General features: G+C 42.7%; 1 protein-coding gene across 1 annotated transcript; it reads right to left on the bottom strand.

The window, feature by feature from the left end:
- Window positions 1-7573: 7573 nt before the first annotated feature.
- LOC138372893 (perilipin-4-like) lies at window positions 7574-18923 on the bottom strand. The gene is made up of 7 exons (XM_069338568.1): window positions 18893-18923; window positions 18083-18156; window positions 14593-14983; window positions 13873-14511; window positions 13088-13401; window positions 8650-8706; window positions 7574-7678 (listed from the first exon to the last, which is right to left on the bottom strand). Exons 1-7 carry the CDS (start codon window positions 18921-18923, stop codon window positions 7574-7576), a joined length of 1611 nt encoding a protein of 536 aa, XP_069194669.1.
- Window positions 18924-18973: the final 50 nt, after the last annotated feature.

Genomic DNA, 18973 nt, shown 5'->3' with positions numbered 1-18973 from the left:
AGAGCTCTAGAACTTGTTGATGATGAAAGTTCTCTTACCAAGATACTGGATATGGCTCGTCGAATGGAAGATGCTGCACGTGATGCTCGTGTCATGGAGTGCAGTGCCAATAACGGTTCTGCCACTGTTACTAACAGTGATGAGGTACGTAAGGTTCAGGGAGGACACTGTGATCAAAGAAGATATCATGGCAAACCCAACAGCAAATTGAGCCGAGAACCACATCACAACTGGAGTCATGGAACAAGACTCAAGCAGTCACAACGACCCACATCAGAGGGTGTCAACAATAAATGTTACATTTGTGGAGGAGACTACCCACACCAAGGTAATGGTTGTCCTGCTCAAGGTAAGAAGTGCTATGAGTGTGGAAAACTAGGTCATTTTGGTGCTATGTGTCGTTCCGCACTAAAGAAACCACAGTCAGTGAATAAAAGCACTGTACGAGGATCAGGTCATAGGGGTCGAGGTGGTAAACACAATATTGCACCTCATATCCAGAATGTTAATAATGTACAAGACAACATGTCATTACAACCAGTCTCAGATGACAGTGAATGTGATTATACTTATAGAGAACAAGCAATCACAGAATGGAATGATCTTCCAAACAACATAGAGACTATAGTATACATTGCTGGTATTTGTCTCAAAGTTCTCATTGACACTGGATCAAACATTGACACCATTGCTGAATGTCAATATGAGAAATTCAAAAAACAGTTCCCAAATCTTGAAAACTACAATGGTAAGGCCACTGCCTATGCTTCAAAGGTAGCCTTGCCAGTGATTGGAACTTTCATTGCAGAGTCAAAGTCTGTGTTAAGTCTTCACTGTTAAGTCAAAGAGTGCAATGCTTATGGATTCCATACTCGCAAGAAAGTCGATGCCTAACTGGATAGGCTGATGGAACTAGATATCATTCAACTGTTGTAATCCACAAGTTAGTAGGGATTATTAACTAGAGGATCATTACTACAACACTTAACGAATGATGATTGGAAGTACATGTTAAGTAGAAAGACTATGGATCACATATCTAAGAAAGGTCAAGGGATTAAGACCTCAGCTGCTTAGCCAAACTAATAATTCCTGGAAAGAGGACTCAGGCTTCTAGGAACAAGGTTACCGCTTCTAGGGATAAGGTTAATCGGATTATACCTTCCTTGAGAGGCGGGGTGAAATGGTTGAGGCCATGTCTGGCTGGAGACAGTCTGGTTGTGGGAGTGGAACTGGCAAGTCCTCCGGGGTCTCCGTTTGTGGCAGCAGCGAAGTGTAGCAGACAGCTATGCGAGAGCCTGATGTGATCTTAGTGACCAAGTTAAGTCGGCAGTATGTGAGTATTGAATGTAAGACTAACCGGGTGTGGAGCATTGTAGTAATCATTCCGTATTAGGGACGTAGGGGGAAGTTACGAGTGCAAGTGGTGACCGCGGAGGTCAAGTGGTCTATGGGTATTGGAAGTGTATGGACCTAATAGAGTATGTTAATATGTTATTATTTGTCAGAGTCTATTCTGTGTAATTAAATGAAACGACATATTTGGTGGCAGCGCAAACAGGTTTTGGAACACTGTGAGAGATGAAGGATGTGTGTTACTGGTTTAGTTGGTGAGGGAATGTTCGGGAAATGGTAGACGTCGGGTTGTGGTGAGAATGGTGGTTACTAGACGGAGGAAAGAAGGGTCAGGTGAGACCAGGTCAGAGGAGTTAGTTAATTAAAGGAACTAGGCCATTGTGGGGCACATGTGGGGTTTATTTCTTTCTTTCCAGATTCCCGCAACGAGAGACGACTAAGATGCAAGTCTGGACCACTGAATCATCGGGAACCAAAACAAGTGCAGTGTTCGTAGTGAGGATTATACAGAGTGGCGAGGGAAACTAGCGCGGGTGAATGTGGGCCAGCGTGGGCCAGCGTGGGCCATGTGCGGGCCAAGCGATGGGTGGGCCAAGCGAGCCGCACCTTGGAGCTTGTTATATATCGTTGGTATTGTGGTAATAGTGAGAAACCGTTGCAAAGGACAAAGCAAGCGTGAAAACTACGTAGTTTGAAGTCAATTAAATATCATGTAAAGTGTAGATCGAATATTTTAAAGATAATTAAATATTACGTAAAGATTTGAGCAAGTTCCGGCGTTGTCAGACGTAGATACAGAAAATAGGCGCAGTGAATTATGGACGCCTTGGCATAGCGAGCGATGCGTAATTTGACGTCACGGGTTCGACGTCTAGTGTACCGTGGAGAGGTCCATGGAGATTTTTTTGTGGGTACAGGTAGCATTATGGAGAGTGTTACCTTGGGACACGGGGAGCGTGTCCCGTTGGTGGGGGTGTGTGGCGCCGGGAGTAGTGCATGGTCGTGTGTTGGCGTTTGTACGCCGGGTTTTGTAGAGTAATGCACGTGTAGTGGCTTATTAAACGCCAGCGTAATGCATAGTATTTACTGTAGTGAAATGTGCATGTTTTGACTGTTGATATCATGGATGTAGTATAGTGGATGACATTGTTGGCATTGTAGCGCCAAGGTGTAGCATAACTGGTTGTTGTAACACCGGGTGTATTGTAGACATTAGCGTTGAAGTATGTTAACGCAGGTGGTAGAGTGTGGCGGGTGGCCACTACACAAGAAATTATGCCTGACGAGTGTTGGTCAGGTAATTAACGGATTACGAGAGAAAAGGGAGTGTGTGTGTGGCGTCTGGTTACTTATTGGTGGTGACGTCTCGTGGTGTTTTGATGCGCTCTGGCGCAAGGCATATGCCTGTGGTGGTAATGGTGTTGGGGGACGCCGTGTGTTGTGTTGAGGGCGTTGAAGACGCTGTGTGTGTGTTGAGGGCGTTGGGGACGCCGTGTGTTGTGTTGAGGGCGTTGGGGACGCCGTGTGTTGTGTTGAGGGCGTTGGGGACGCCGTGTGTTGTGTTGAGGGCGTTGGGGAAGCCGGGGGTTGATGGCGTTGGGGACGCAATTGGGTGGTGTAGTGTAGTGGCGTTTGGACGCCTGGTATGGAGTGTGGTGTTGTGGAGTATATGGTGGCGCAGGGGCGCCAGGTAGTGGTCGGTAAGGTGAGTATTGGCGTAGCAAGTTCGGTGCGTTAGTACGCAGGAAGTGGTTGTGAGGATGTGTGGCATTATATTGAGGTCATCAGTGGTAGGGATGACCAGAGGTAATGGTGTGTCGGAGTGGGTAAGTCTTATGGATAAGATGAAATGTGGATAATTGCAGGAGTTGGTGGCTGCAGTAGGCGAGCCAAGTCGATATCTCTAGCAAGACTCATAAATGACTAATAAAAATTCAATATTTTCATTAAAATTTTCATTAATTAAGTCGGAGTGGGTAAGTCTTATGGATAAGATTACAAGGTAGAATTTCAAAATTTCAGGTGTTGGTGGTTCCAGTGGACGAGCCAAGTACATACATTAATTTCTCATTAATTAAGTTGTTACAGGAATCTCGCTAGAGGCGAGCCAGTGGCAGTATGATGCTTTAGTGACATTAGTTGTGAAATTATTTTAATGAGGTATTTATTGTGATAATGTATGTGTATGTATATACTGTATATTACCTCATCGGCACCATTACTGAGTGTTAGGCATGAGAAGGTCCCCCGGGATCATGTCACAGAGCTTCAGGTAGAGTAGAAGGGAAGCTATGAGGCTACACTCAGTTATTCTAGAAAAAAAGGGGGAGGAAGTGAAGCCAACGTGACGTTATAGGCGAAATTCGCCCCCTGACATCAAAGCAGGGATAAGGGCCAGCTGCAATGGCTTTGCAGCTGCGCTCAGGCTATATACGGGGAGAGAGTAAGGAGCCGAGGGGGTGTCATGTAATAATGGGATCGAGCCAGGGGGCTCCGAGGGAATATTTTGCAGGTACAGCGGTCGGGAAGGTATGAATACAGGTAGACACACTCTGGGCAGATGGCCTAGAGTAATGTGCTACAGCTGTGAGCACAGTAAGGAAGGATGACCAGAGAGCTGTGAGGCATCTACAGCGTTCTGGGATTGGTGCCCTGGAACGAGACGTCAGCACAGACCCGAGGGGACATGACCCTGGGGTAGGAATCTCCGTTGCTCTGGAGGCCAGGATCACGTTAGCTCAGAGCAACGATGGGACATTGACAACATTCACCAGGCTGGACAGCCTGGGTTTTGTCTGGGTCATGGAGGATCTATGACCTAGCAACCATGGGACACGAAGACAAGAGAAGTGATGCTGCCAATTGTGGAGGAGGCCAGTGAAACATTGTGTGATCATTGTAAGCCTTATGTAAACAGTACAGGGCAAGATGTTAAATTATAATTAACTTGTTACTAAGGATGAAGAACCTTAGATATATATGTGTTGTGTATATATTAATGACTAGTGTCATTTCTGTTTAAGTGCCAGCATTCTGGTCCATGTAATTTTATGGTTATGTTTGTATGTAATAATATGTCAGCAGTTTAGGTATATGTGCATTGTTGGAGATGGGAAAAATTATTACAGACTATTTTACCTGTGCTATGATGTGAATATAATGTATATGTTGGAGAAGTGTTGTGAGTCATGTCGGGGAAAATTTTAATTTATTTCATCGTGTGTATGATGAACTTATTGGATGAATTTTTAGTTGTACACATATGGTGGGTGCATCCTCCAGGTCCTTGCACCAATGGAACCATTGCAATGATGCATATGGGGACATATGCGTGTTTAAGGAGGGGAGTGGTGTTGTAATCCACAAGTTAGTAGGAATTATTAGCTAGAGGATCATTACTACAACACTTAACGAATGATGATTGGAAGTACATGTTAAGTAGAAAGACTATGGATCACATATCTAAGAAAGGTCAAGGGATTAAGACCTCAGCTGCTTAGCCAAACTAATAATTCGTGGAAAGAGGACTCAGGCGTCTAGGAACAAGGTTACCGCTTCTAGGGATAAGGTTAATCGGATTATACCTTCCTTGAGAGGCGGGGTGAAATGGTTGAGGCCATGTCTGGCTGGAGACAGTCTGGTTGTGGGAGTGGAACTGGCAAGTCCTCTGGGGTCTCCGTTTGTGGCAGCAGCGAAGTGTAGCAGACAGCTATGTGAGAGCCTGTTGTGATCTTAGTGACCAAGTTAAGTCTGCAGTATGTGAGTATTGAATGTAAGACTAACCGGGTGTGGAGCGTTGTAGTAATCATTCCGTATTAGGGACGTAGGGGGAAGTTATGAGTGCAAGTGGTGACCGCGGAGGTCAAGTGGTCTATGGGTATTGGAAGTGTATTGACCTAATAGAGTATGTTAATATGTTATTATTTGTCAGAGTCTATTCTTTGTAATTAAATGACAAACCCCAAAGGCCTTTAAATACCTTCCATATGTTCACTCATTGTGTTCAGTACAAACTTAGTGGTACACCTCAAGGGTCTGGTGTGTGTAGGAGTACACGGTGGTAGTAACGGTTGCTGAGGCAAGGTGTTATGTGTTGTGTAATCGCTGTGTTCGGAATGAACCGAGGTTCAGCGTCACGACACAACCAGTAACAGACCCAACACCATGGGTAAGCCCAATTGTCACTCCACCAAAGCCGAAGAATCCAGATGAGATACGCATTTGTGTGAACATGCGTGTTCCCAACAAGGCAATAATGCGTGAACGCCATCCTACACCCACTGTAGATGATATGATTTACCGCTTGAATGGTGCAACTGTATTTAGCAAGTTAGATTTAAACAAGGGCTATCATCAGCTTGAACTTGATGAGGAGAGTCGCTTCATCACAACGTTTACGACACATCGAGGTCTGTATAGGTACAAGCGCCTGAGTTTTGGTATTAACAGTGCTGCCGAGGTATTCCAGCACATCATCAGCCAGGTATTGCAAGATATACCTAATGCTGACAACATGTCTGATGACATCATTGTTTATGGCCGTACCCAAGCTGAACACGACAAAGTTCTTCGTGCAACATTGCAACGCTTACGAGAAAAGAATCTGACGCTAAGCCGAGCAAAGTGTGAGTTCAATCAACATAAAATTGAATTCTTTGGACATGTACTTAGTGACAAAGGTCTGTCTCCAGATCCTAAGAAAGTTGCAGATATCAAGAATGCTGCACCTCCTTCAACGTCCACTGAAGTACATAGTTTTCTGGGAATAGCAAACTACTGTTCCAGTAGTTCTACTTCATTCCAGATTTTGCTACCATTACCAAGTCTCTACGTGAGCTCAGGAAAAAGAATGCATCATGGTACTGGAGTGATATCGATAAAAATGCATTTGATGCTGTGAAAGGTGCGTGTGAAAGTGAAAGTGGAGAATGCGACTGCTGCGTACTTTGACCCATCAATGGACACTGAGCTAACTGTTGATGCTAGTCCTGTCGGTTTATGTGCTGTTTAGGTTTAGGTTATTTGGACTTCCTATGAGGATCTCACTACCTGTCATGCCAGCCGAGGTAACGGATAAACGTCTCGCTCAGAAGGATGCACTAGCCAGGGACAACATGAAAATTGCTCATGATCAACGTGCAAAGGAACAATTCATAAAGGTTGGAGACACTGTTCTAGTTAAAAAGAAAAAAAGAGGGAAAGCTAGATATGCCGTATGATACAAAACCATATAAAGTGATTAGTGTAAAAGGAACTATGGTAACAGCTAGTAATAGAGATCATAGTATAACACGTAATATGGCTTATTTCAAAGTGATTCCAACTAGTGTAGAAAATGATGAAGTGCAAAATCGTTCAAACGATAAACAAAAAATTATTTATAACTCAACAAACAATTCATCAAGGGAAATTCTTGTGTTTAAGGACTCTCGTCCTAAACGTCATTATAAACACCTTGCGCGATTTGCTGATTAATTGTGTTCCTATGTAATGCAAAGTATTTACTTATTATGCCAAATTGAATTTAATATTGTTTGAATAATGCAAATATCTCATCCAATATTTTGTAACTTTGTAGTACAGTTTCTTTCATTTTTGTTTAACATTGCATTTGTATTTGTAACATTGAAATCGTGTGTGGTAAAGATTAAGTTGTTTAAATTCTTTGTGCACTTATTTAATGTAAAATCTATGCAGCATCTTTTGATATGTTAATAACTTACTTTGTCAATAACTTTGCTTTGTGCTACAAGCATGGTAGACATCCTGTATTCAATCTTTTCAAAGAAAAGGAGGGATGTCATGTTCATAGCAACGGCACCATTCGTTTGTATGTGCTGCGTTTCATACGCGGCATGTCTGTGCAGGACGACCACCACGCTTGGACGCTGCCAGCCATGTATTATTATAAGTAGTAAAGTCAGTAACCAAGCAATGGCTTTATATCAACCCCACAACCAAGACTTCCTCAGCAATACAGAACACATCAAAAAGAAAAATTGGTTCTTTAGTAATAAAGTTAAAGAACAAAACCACAGTCTCAACACCTTCAGAAAACATTTAAAGAGAAACCCACACCAGAAGGAAGAACTCTGCTAAGAGCGGCGATATCAGAAGCAAGACGAGTTTCTAGAGGTAAAGGAGGCAAGATGGTTCGAGGGGTGTCAAACTCTAAATAAACATAGTAATCTTGGCAAGATAAGGGGTCAGATTAAAACTATATCAGGTCGACCAGCCCGACCACAGACTTGTACTCAACCTTTGCAGGAGGCTGAGAGACTTGCTCTTCAATTTGCAGAAGTAGCGGCTTCATATCAGCTTCCTGCAATGGTCAAAAGGCAACAAGAACAATTAAAACATGAGAGGTTGACAGCCATTCATGAGAGTATAGCTACAAATGACGAATGTGACTGTCCCTTCACCAAACAAGAACTAATCAGAGCCAAAAAAGGTGGTAAGGACACTGCACCAGGTGCTGATAACATTACATACTCAACGATCGTACACACAGGTCCTGCTGGAGAACAAGGAATATTGGACGTCATCAATGCATCTTAGCAGCAAGGCAAACTACCGCCCTCTTGGAAGAAAGCAGACATCATACTGATTCCTAACCAGAAAGAACCTGGCAATTACAGACCCATTTCCTTAACATCATGCATTAGTAAAACTGCAGAACGGATGGTCTTAAATAGGCTACTGTGGAAGACTGGAGACCTTCATAAACACATATTTGGCTTCACTAGAGGAGTAGGTACTGCCAACTGCATAGCAATATTACTAGGAACAGTTAACTCAGGTCCAGCTATAGTGATCTTCCTTGACCTAGAAAAAGCATTCGAATTTGCAAGCCCGCAAACAATTTTACTCACCTTAGTTAAAAAAGGTGTAAAGTGAAATATGCTAGGATGGATTCAAGATTACCTAAGTCACAGGTATGCCAGAGTAAAGTTGCAAGGATAAGTGTCGGACTACCACTTGCATGAGAATGGGACTCCACAAGGAGGAGTCCTCAGTCCTAGTCATTTTAACAACCTTATGGAAAACCTTGTTACCATATCATTTACAGAAGGGGTTAAATTGCTAAGCTATGCTGATGATATAGCATTAGTCATTACAGGTCCTTCACTTCTAAATAAAGCACAAGGTGCATTAGATAAAGTAATATCTGAATGCAGCATTTTAGGGCTAAAAATATCTGCACAGAAGTCTAAGACAATGAGACTAGGCGGCAACACTCCAGACAGGCACCTACGCATTCAAGACATTAACCTTCAGTGGGCTACACAATACCAATATCTCGGAGTGTGGATACATTTTAAAATGACATTCAACAAGCAAATTCAATATCTGAAGGAGAAAGCAAAATCACGACTAAATATAATGAGAGCAATCACAAGGCCCTGTCTAGGAGAGGAACACAAAGTGTTAAGAATGTTTTATATACACGTTAATCGTTCCCTAGTTGATTATGCAGCGCCTGCCTTACTCACTCTTTTTCCTGGCCAGTGGCAAACGTTGAGGTGATTCAAAATGATGCAACACAAGTCATAACAGGAGCTCCCAGATGGACTTAAATATTGAACCTAAGACTAGAAACCAAGCTAACGTCAATTGAAATAAGGGTAAAAGTTATAGCTGCATGCATGCTGACCAAGATGTTGACTAGACCTTGAATCAGTTCACTTAAAGATATACTCACTGGAGCACTAACTCTGGACAGAAGAGCCTCCAATAGCACCAGGTGGCCCCTTTATGTAATAAACACCGTCAATACATTCGATATAACAAATATAGTCACTGAGAAGGGGTGTCGACCAAATACATGCAGACTTTGTTATGCACGCCCTTTGGGAATCGCTGCTCAGACTTTAAGATTATGGTTCTTGAGGGAAAAAGAACCAGACTAATCCTCATCTGCTACGTAATATTGCACAGATGCATATAGAAGCAAACTTGGCATCCGACAGCTTAACATACTTCACAGATGGATCAGTAGACCAGCAGGGACAAGAAACCGGAGCTGCAGTTAAAGCAGGTAACTCTGTAAATAGTTGGAAACTCTCAAACGGGTGTTCAACTCTACAGAGATGCTAGCCATTCAAAAGCCTTTGGGACATGCTCTTGCTAAACACCGACAACATGTTATCATACATACAGATTCAAACACCGCCATTGAAACCTTGCAACAAGATCACATACATGACAACATTCATCTGATAACAAATGTCATATCATTAATGCAAACACTCAAACGTCAAGGCCGTCAGGTACTTATTAACTAACTGGGTGCCAAATCATGTGGGAATAATAGGAAATGACATTGCAGACGAAGCTGCAAAACTTACACCTAAGAGAAGAAATGTAGACAGTTACATACCACAGAATCAATCACAGATTATGAAAGTAATTAGAAATAGAGCAGTGCAAAAGATGTACGGTGAACACAATACAGCAGTTGCAACATCAGTTGCAACATTGGATAGCCATCTGTACTGCTAAGCACTGAGAGTTGGAACTCATATTTTCCACCCTTATGGTTGACACTCCTCACCCCCCAAGATCTGGGAGAAAATCCGTAAAATAAAGGGTTAGTTTGTTCCTTATGTCTCGCCAGTCCTTTCACCTCCGTGATTCTGTTGTGGTGGATCTGGTGTCACCTTGAGGTTACCTTAAGGTGCTTCCGGGGCTCACGGTTTTGAAGTTATGTGATCCAGTCCATCTTCAGGTAGTCGAAGTTCATCATTGGCTGTTTCTTATCTTCAACAGATTTAGGACAGTCGAGGTTGCTGGATTCCCGGCTATATTCGTGTTTCAATATCCTGCAACTTTAATGGTGCTACATAGTTTACTCTGCTTGGCACTTTGTTTGAATAGTTCCTTACGGCATAGTTACAGGTACAGTGTAGTGCTAAACACTATCATATCATTAGTAACAGCTACAAGGTGATGATTAACATTGTCACCACACTAGTTATGGGTAAAGTGTCACGTTAAAATCTGTTAGAGGACAAGTTATAGAATAATGCTAATTACTATCAGTACACTAGTTACAAGTATAATGTATTAATTAGGAATAATGATGGGGGTTCTGGTTAGGTGTGGTGTTTTGCCAAGGCTGAAAATCAGCAGTGAGTGGAGGTCATGAACGATTGGTTACGTCAACGTCTCCAAAAGTTTAGCATGAACTATGCATGCCACCCATGGGTAACTGGGACCCTTACGTTGACAAACATCGTATATGCGTGGTACAAGGCTCACCTCCAGAGGAAATGGGTGGTAGTTTTTGTAGACTCATTAAAGGGAGTTGTATGTACTACTTTAAACAGTCAATGGATATTGATGGATAATGAATATCGGAACCAATATAAATAATTGTGAAAGGAATAAACATATCGTATAAACTATAACAAACAGTTTTGAAATAAAAAATAATATACTAAGTAGTATAGTAGTACAGAAAAGATGTTTCAGTTACGTTATACAAAATCTAAATGTGTGAGGAATAAGATGGATGGCCTTCTTGCACTAATGTGAAATGCAACGTTTGACACACTGTAACATGCTCTGGTGTCGACACACTGTAACATGCTCAGGTGTCGACAGAAAGGATGTACTGGTTCAGCTACATATCAAGAAATAATAGATCTTTCATGTCGACTGAACAGATAGAAAAGGAGATGAGTTGCTATCTATTTGAAAGTAGATCTGAAGTGTTTTGTAAAAAGAGGAGATAAAATCAGAGACCAACATAGAATCCATATTGGCAGAATTAAACAAGGGAAACAACTAAGTGAAGTAGTATGCAGCCCTAGTAGTCAGCCCTAGTAGTCAGCCCTAGTAGTCAGCCCTAGTAGTAGTCTGAATGAACCACACATTAAACAATTTTGCGAAAAGATGAAAATCATATCAACATTTTTATTGTGTGTATGATTAAAGAATTAAACCTCAAAAGATTAAATTGGACATTAAAGACCTGCAACTCAGGGGCTGAATACTTACTGGTAGTGATTGTAGACTACGTCCTGTTAAAATTTGTTACTGAGCCCACCAGAAACAATAATGATTTTTTTGGGGGGAGCAGGACGACAGGATCGAATCAGGTGCATACCGTGATTTCATTGAGAATTTCACTAGAGTGTTTGATGGAGTACTCCAATGCATACCTCATAGTGTCTGTGGGTTAATGTGAAACTTTGGTTAGCTATCAGTTCAGTACATCCAGATTCCAATGGCCTCGCAGATTCCAGGTTGTGTAAATCTTTATCATATTATGGTCCATGGGTACAGCATGCGTCTGGGAGAACCCAGGACACTGGTTTGACCCTGCCACGCTGCAAACATTTTCTCATAGACGTATCATACTGCTGTGATTTCATTGTGCAGAAACAATAGTATTCTGGTTTTAGTCCTGACAATCAAATTGACAAAGATTATCAATATGGAAATAACCAATGAATTCCGCAATAGTGATCACAAAGAAATTATATATAAAATAACATGGAAACGTTGTATGATAAAAATTAACTTCATGCGTCAGATATCTTTGAAGACAATTTTAAAAGATTAAAGGGTTTCTGGGAAAGAGTAGATTCAGTGGACATGAACGCGGGAGACGAGCTGTGCATGCGACGTAGCGGTGGTTTAGCCAACTCGTCATCTTAAAAATAACGTCACTTTTGGCAGGTATGCGCGGCGCTATGGCCAAATTTGAACGTAATTTGAAATTAAATCGACTCACAAAAGTGAGGTACTGTTCCGTTTTCTGTTTGAGTCGTCCGGCTTACTCGGTAAGCTTTGAAGAGGAAACTTTCAATTAACTTTTTTCAGACCGTTTTCAAACTTTATGAGTATTTCCTGCCCACCTAACCTATCACAGGACCCTTAACTTACTGTTGTTGAAAAAAAAAATCCAAAATTTATTTTCATTTTTTTAAAATTACGTCTATATTCGGCCATACGGACAAACGGCCAAAAGCGACGTTCATTTTAAGATGACAGGTTTGGTTTTAGCCGAGGGTGACATAATAACCCATTACAATATACATTCAAATTTTGAATCATTGACAAGCATTCTTTAAAAGCTCCAGAATGTAGTATATCATTTAGTTGTTTTGGTGGAAAGACAAAGACCACCACTATGAAACCTTGAGATTAAAGCACTTTATCAGGAAATAAACTATGCACAAAATAATTAGGAACGGAGAAGTCAATCTCTATTAGAACTATTAATTTTAAATTTTCAAACTAATTTCAAATATTAAAAAAAAATAGAAAAAAATTCAATATAACTATGTAGTCGTAAAGCGGCAAGCAGAGAACCATCATTAAAGAATTTTCAGATAATACGTAGAAAGATAAGGTTGAAAACTGTGCCCTTGATTACTGTGCCCTTGATAACTATGATCTTGAATACTGTGCCCTTGAAAACTGTGCCCTTGATAACTATGATCTTGATTACTGTGCCCTTGATAACTGTGCCCTTGATAACTGTGCCCTTGATAACTGTGCCCTTGATTACTGTGCCCTTGATAACTGTGCCCTTGATAACTGTGCTCTTGAAAACTGTGCCCTTGATAACTGTGCACTTGATAACTGTGCCCTTGATTACTGTGCCCTTGATAACTGTGCCCTTGATTACTGTGCCCTTGATAACTGTGCCCTTGAAAACTGTGCCCTTGATAACTGTGCCCTTGATTACTGTGCCCTTGATAACTGTGCCCTTGATTACTGTGCCCTTGATTACTGTGCCCTTGATTACTGTGCCCTTGATAACTGTGCCCTTCAGTACTGTGCCCTTGAAAACTGCGCCCTTGATTACTGTGCCCTTGATTACTGTGCCCTTCAAAACTGTGCCTTTGATAACTGTGCCCTTGATAACTGTGCCCTTGATAACTGTGCCCTTGATTACTGTGCCCTTGATAACTGTGCCCTTGATAACTGTGCCCTTGATAACTGTGTCCTTGATAACTGTGACCTTGATAACTGTGCCCTTGATAACTGTGCCCTTCATTACTGTGCTCTTGATAACTGTGCCCTTGATAACTGTGCCCTTCATTACTGTGCCCTTGATAACTGTGCCCTTGATAACTGTGCGCTTGATAACTGTGCCCTTGAGAACTGTGCCCTTGATAACTGTGCCCTTGATTACTGTGCCCTTGATAACTGTGCCCTTGATTACTGTGCCCTTGATAACTGTGCTCTTGATAACTGTGCCCTTCAGTACTGTGCCCTTGAAAACTGTGCCCTTGATAACTGTGCCCTTGATTACTGTGCCCTTGATTACTGTGCCCTTGATAACTGTGCCCTTGATAACTGTGCCCTTGATAACTGTGCCCTTGATAACTGTGCCCTTGATAACTGTGCCCTTGATAACTGTGCCCTTCATTACTGTGCCCTTGATAACTGTGCCCTTGATAACTGTGCCCTTGATAACTGTGCCCTTGATAACTGTGCGCTTGATAACTGTGCCCTTGATAACTGTGCCCTTGATAACTGTGCCCTTGATAACTGTACCCTTGATAACTGTGCCCTTGATTACTGGGCCCTTGATAATTGTACCCTTGATAACTGTGCCCTTGATAACTGTGCCCTTGATTACTGTGCCCTTCATAACTGTACCCTTGATAACTGTGCCCTTGATAACTGTGCCCTTGATAACTGTGCCCTTGATAACTGTGTCCTTGATTACTGTGCCCTTGAAAACTGTGTCCTTGATAACTGTGTCCTTGATTACTGTGCCCTTGATTACTGTGCCCTTGATAACTGTACCCTTGATAACTGTACCCTTGATAACTGTGCCCTTCAGTACTGTGCCCTTGAAAACTGTGCCCTTGATTACTGTGCCCTTGATAACTGTGTCCTTGATAACTGTGCCCTTCAGTACTGTGCCCTTGATTACTGTGCTCTTGATAACTGTACCCTTGATAACTGTACCCTTGATAACTGTGCCCTTCAGTACAGTGGCCTTGAAAACTGTGCCCTTGATTACTGTGCCCTTGATAACTGTGTCCTTGAGAACTGTGTCCTTGATAACTGTGCCCTTGATTACTGTGCCCTTGATTACTGTGTCCTTGAGAACTGTGTCCTTGATAACTGTGCCCTTGATAACTGTGCCCTTGATTACTGTGCCCTTGATAACTGTGTCCTTGATAACTGTGCCCTTCAGTACTGTGCCCTTGATTACTGTGCCCTTGATAACTGTACCCTTGATTACTGTGCCCTTGATTACTGTACCCTTGATAACTGTACCCTTGATAACTGTGCCCTTCAGTACTGTGGCCTTGAAAACTGTGCCCTTGATTACTGTGCCCTTGATAACTGTGCCCTTCAGTACTGTGGCCTTGACAACTGTGCCCTTGATTACTGTGCCCTTGATAACTGTGACCTTGAGAACTGTGTCCTTGATAACTGCGCCCTTGATAACTGTGCCCTTGATTACTGTGCCCTTGATAACTGTGTCCTTGATAACTGTGCCCTTCAGTACTGTGCCCTTGATTACTGTACCCTTGATAACTGTACCCTTGATAACTGTACCCTTGATAACTGTGCCCTTCAGTACTGTGCCCTTGAAAACTGTGCCCTTGATTACTGTGCCCTTGATTACTGTGCCCTTGATAACTGTGCCCTTGATAACTGTGCCCTTGATTACTGTGCCCTTGATAACTGTGCCCTTCATTACTGTGCCCTTTATTACTGTGCCCTTCATTACTGTGCCCTTGATAACTGTGCCCTTGATAACTGTGCCCTTGATAACTGTGCCCTTGATAACTGTGCCCTTGATAACTGTGCCCTTGATAACTGTGCCCTTGATAACTGTGCCCTTGATTACTGTGCCCTTGATAACTGTGCCCTTGATAACTGTGCCCTTCATTACTGTGCCCTTGATAACTGTGCCCTTGATAACTGTGTCCTTGATAACTGTGCCCTTGATAACTGTGCCCTTCATTACTGTGCCCTTGATTACTGTGCCCTTGATTACTGTGTCCTTGATAACTGTGCCCTTGATAACTGTGCCCTTCATTACTGTGCCCTTGATAACTGTGCCCTTGATAACTGTGCACTTGATAACTGTGCCCTTGATAACTGTGCCCTTGATAACTGTGCCCTTGATTACTGTGCCCTTCATTACTGTGCCCTTCATTACTGTGCCCTTGATAACTGTGCCCTTGATAACTGTGCCCTTGATAACTGTGCCCTTGATAACTGTGCCCTTGATAACTGTGCCCTTCATTACTGTGCCCTTCATTACTGTGCCCTTGATTACTGTGCCCTTGATAACTGTGCCCTTGATAACTGTGCCCTTCATTACTGTGCCCTTGATAACTGTGCCCTTGTTTACTGTGCCCTTGATAACTGTGCCCTTGATAACTGTGCCCTTCATTACTGTGCCCTTGATAACTGTGCCCTTGATAACTGTGCCCTTGATAACTGTGCCCTTGATAACTGTGCCCTTCATTACTGTGCCCTTCATTACTGTGCCCTTGATAACTGTGCCCTTGATAACTGTGCCCTTGATAACTGTGCCCTTGATTACTGTGCCCTTGATTACTGTGCCCTTGATTACTGTGCCCTTGATAACTGTGCCCTTGATAACTGTGCCCTTCATTACTGTGCCCTTGATAACTGTGCCCTTCATTACTGTGCCCTTGATTACTGTGCCCTTGATAACTGTGCCCTTGATAACTGTGCCCTTGATAACTGTGCCCTTCATTACTGTGCCCTTGATTACTGTGCCCTTGATAACTGTGCCCTTGATAACTGTGCCCTTCATTACTGTGCCCTTGATAACTGTGCCCTTGATAACTGTGCCCCTGATAACTGTGCCCTTGATAACTGTGCCCTTGATAACTGTGCCCTTGATTACTGTGCCCTTGATAACTGTGCCCTTCATTACTGTGCCCTTCATTACTGTGCCCTTCATTACTGTGCCCTTGATAACTGTGCCCTTGATAACTGTGCCCTTGATAACTGCGCCCTTGATAACTGTGCCCTTCATTACTGTGCCCTTGATAACTGTGCACTTGATTACTGTGCCCTTGATAACTGTGCCCTTCATTACTGTGCCCTTCATTACTGTGCCCTTCATTACTGTGCCCCTGATAACTGTGCCCTTGATAACTGTGCCCTTGATAACTGTGCCCTTGATAACTGTGCCCTTGATAACTGTGCCCTTCATTACTGTGCCCTTCATTACTGTGCCCTTGATTACTGTGCCCTTGATAACTGTGCCCTTGATAACTGTGCCCTTCATTACTGTGCCCTTGATAACTGTGCCCTTGTTTACTGTGCCCTTGATAACTGTGCCCTTGATAACTGTGCCCTTCATTACTGTGCCCTTGATAACTGTGCCCTTGATAACTGTGCCCTTGATAACTGTGCCCTTGATAACTGTGCCCTTCATTACTGTGCCCTTGATTACTGTGCCCTTGATAACTGTGCCCTTGATAACTGTGCCCTTGATAACTGTGCCCTTGATTACTGTGCCCTTGATTACTGTGCCCTTGATTACTGTGCCCTTGATAACTGTGCCCTTGATAACTGTGCCCTTCATTACTGTGCCCTTGATAACTGTGCCCTTCATTACTGTGCCCTTCATTACTGTGCCCTTGATAACTGTGCCCTTGATAACTGTGCCCTTGATAACTGTGCCCTTCATTACTGTGCCCTTGATTACTGTGCCCTTGATAACTGTGCCCTTGATAACTGTGCCCTTGATAACTGTGCCCTTGATAACTGTGCCCTTCATTACTGTGCCCTTCATTACTGTGCCCTTGATTACTGTGCCCTTGATAACTGTGCCCTTGATAACTGTGCCCTTCATTACTGTGCCCTTGATAACTGTGCCCTTGTTTACTGTGCCCTTGATAACTGTGCCCTTGATAACTGTGCCCTTCATTACTGTGCCCTTGATAACTGTGCCCTTGATAACTGTGCCCTTGATAACTGTGCCCTTGATAACTGTGCCCTTCATTACTGTGCCCTTGATTACTGTGCCCTTGATAACTGTGCCCTTGATAACTGTGCCCTTGATAACTGTGCCCTTGATTACTGTGCCCTTGATTACTGTGCCCTTGATTACTGTGCCCTTGATAACTGTGCCCTTGATAACTGTGCCCTTCATTATTGTGCCCTTGATAACTGTGCCCTTCATTACTGTGCCCTTGATTACTGTGCCCTTGATAACTGTGCCCTTGATAACTGTGCCCTTGATAACTGTGCCCTTCATTACTGTGCCCTTGATTACTGTGCCCTTGATAACTGTGCCCTTGATAACTGTGCCCTTCATTACTGTGCCCTTGATAACTGTGCCCTTGATAACTGTGCCCTTGATAACTGTGCCCTTGATAACTGTGCCCTTGATTACTGTGCCCTTGATAACTGTGCCCTTCATTACTGTGCCCTTCATTACTGTGCCCTTCATTACTGTGCCCTTGATAACTGTGCCCTTGATAACTGTGCCCTTGATAACTGCGCCCTTGATAACTGTGCCCTTCATTACTGTGCCCTTGATAACTGTGCACTTGATTACTGTGCCCTTGATAACTGTGCCCTTGATAACTGTGCCCTTCATTACTGTGCCCTTGATAACTGTGCCCTTGATTACTGTGCCCTTGATAACTGTGCCCTTGATAACTGTGCCCTTCATTACTGTGCCCTTGATAACTGTGCCCTTGATAACTGTGCCCTTGATAACTGTGCCCTTGATAACTGTGCCCTTCATTACTGTGCCCTTCATTACTGTGCCCTTGATAACTGTGCCCTTGATAACTGTGCCCTTGATAACTGCTCCCTTGAAAACTGAAAGCGGTCAGGCAGCTGATAATGACAAAGAAATAGATGGAATTGTAAATAAGTTCTTCGTCTCTGTATTTTCTTGTGAAAAGATCTTGACGTAATGCAGCTGAAGAAATTTATGTTGGTTATGAAGAAGACGAGTTGATCAGAAAAGTGATAATGAGAGAGGAAGATTAAAGTAAATAGCAAAATTAAAACTAAACAGGTCCAGAAGGTGTGTTTTATAGGGTTATCTTGAGATGATTTCGGGGCCCGGTCCTCGACCAGCTGGCCTCCTTTTTGTTACACACCCCCAGGTAGCAGCCCGTAGCAGCTGTCTAACTCCCAGGTACCTATTTACTGCTAAGTAACAGGGGCATCAAGGTGAAAGAAAACATTTTGCCCATTTGTCTCCGCTTCCACCGGGGATCGAACCCGGAACCTCAGGACTACGAATCCGAAGCGCTGTCCATCCAGGTGTCAGGTGTCAGGGTGCCTAAAGAATTAAATAAAATAGTTTAGTAAGCTCATGTCTTGCATATTTAATAAATCATTAAAGTCGAGCAAGGCACTAGAGCCGTGGAGGGTAGCAAATTAAATGTCTATTTAAAAGAAAAGAGTTCACTTGCCTCGAACTAGCTTTATAGTTCATATGTTATATAGTTTATATGTCCAGATAGCTTTAAATCTGTTTTAGGAAAATTACTTCAGTCGATAATCACAAAAGCATTTTGTTTAATCATAAAAAGTATATTATTACAGGATTCACAAAATGCTTTTACTAAAGTCATCTCAAGTTTACATGTATTTCTCTCTTACTATTTCAATATTTTTCGAGCAG

The sequence above is a fragment of the Procambarus clarkii genome, chromosome 40 (genome assembly GCF_040958095.1).
Source record: "Procambarus clarkii isolate CNS0578487 chromosome 40, FALCON_Pclarkii_2.0, whole genome shotgun sequence".
In the NCBI taxonomy this organism is placed as follows: domain Eukaryota; kingdom Metazoa; phylum Arthropoda; class Malacostraca; order Decapoda; family Cambaridae; genus Procambarus; species Procambarus clarkii.
This window is presented reverse-complemented; position numbering and strand designations above follow the sequence as displayed.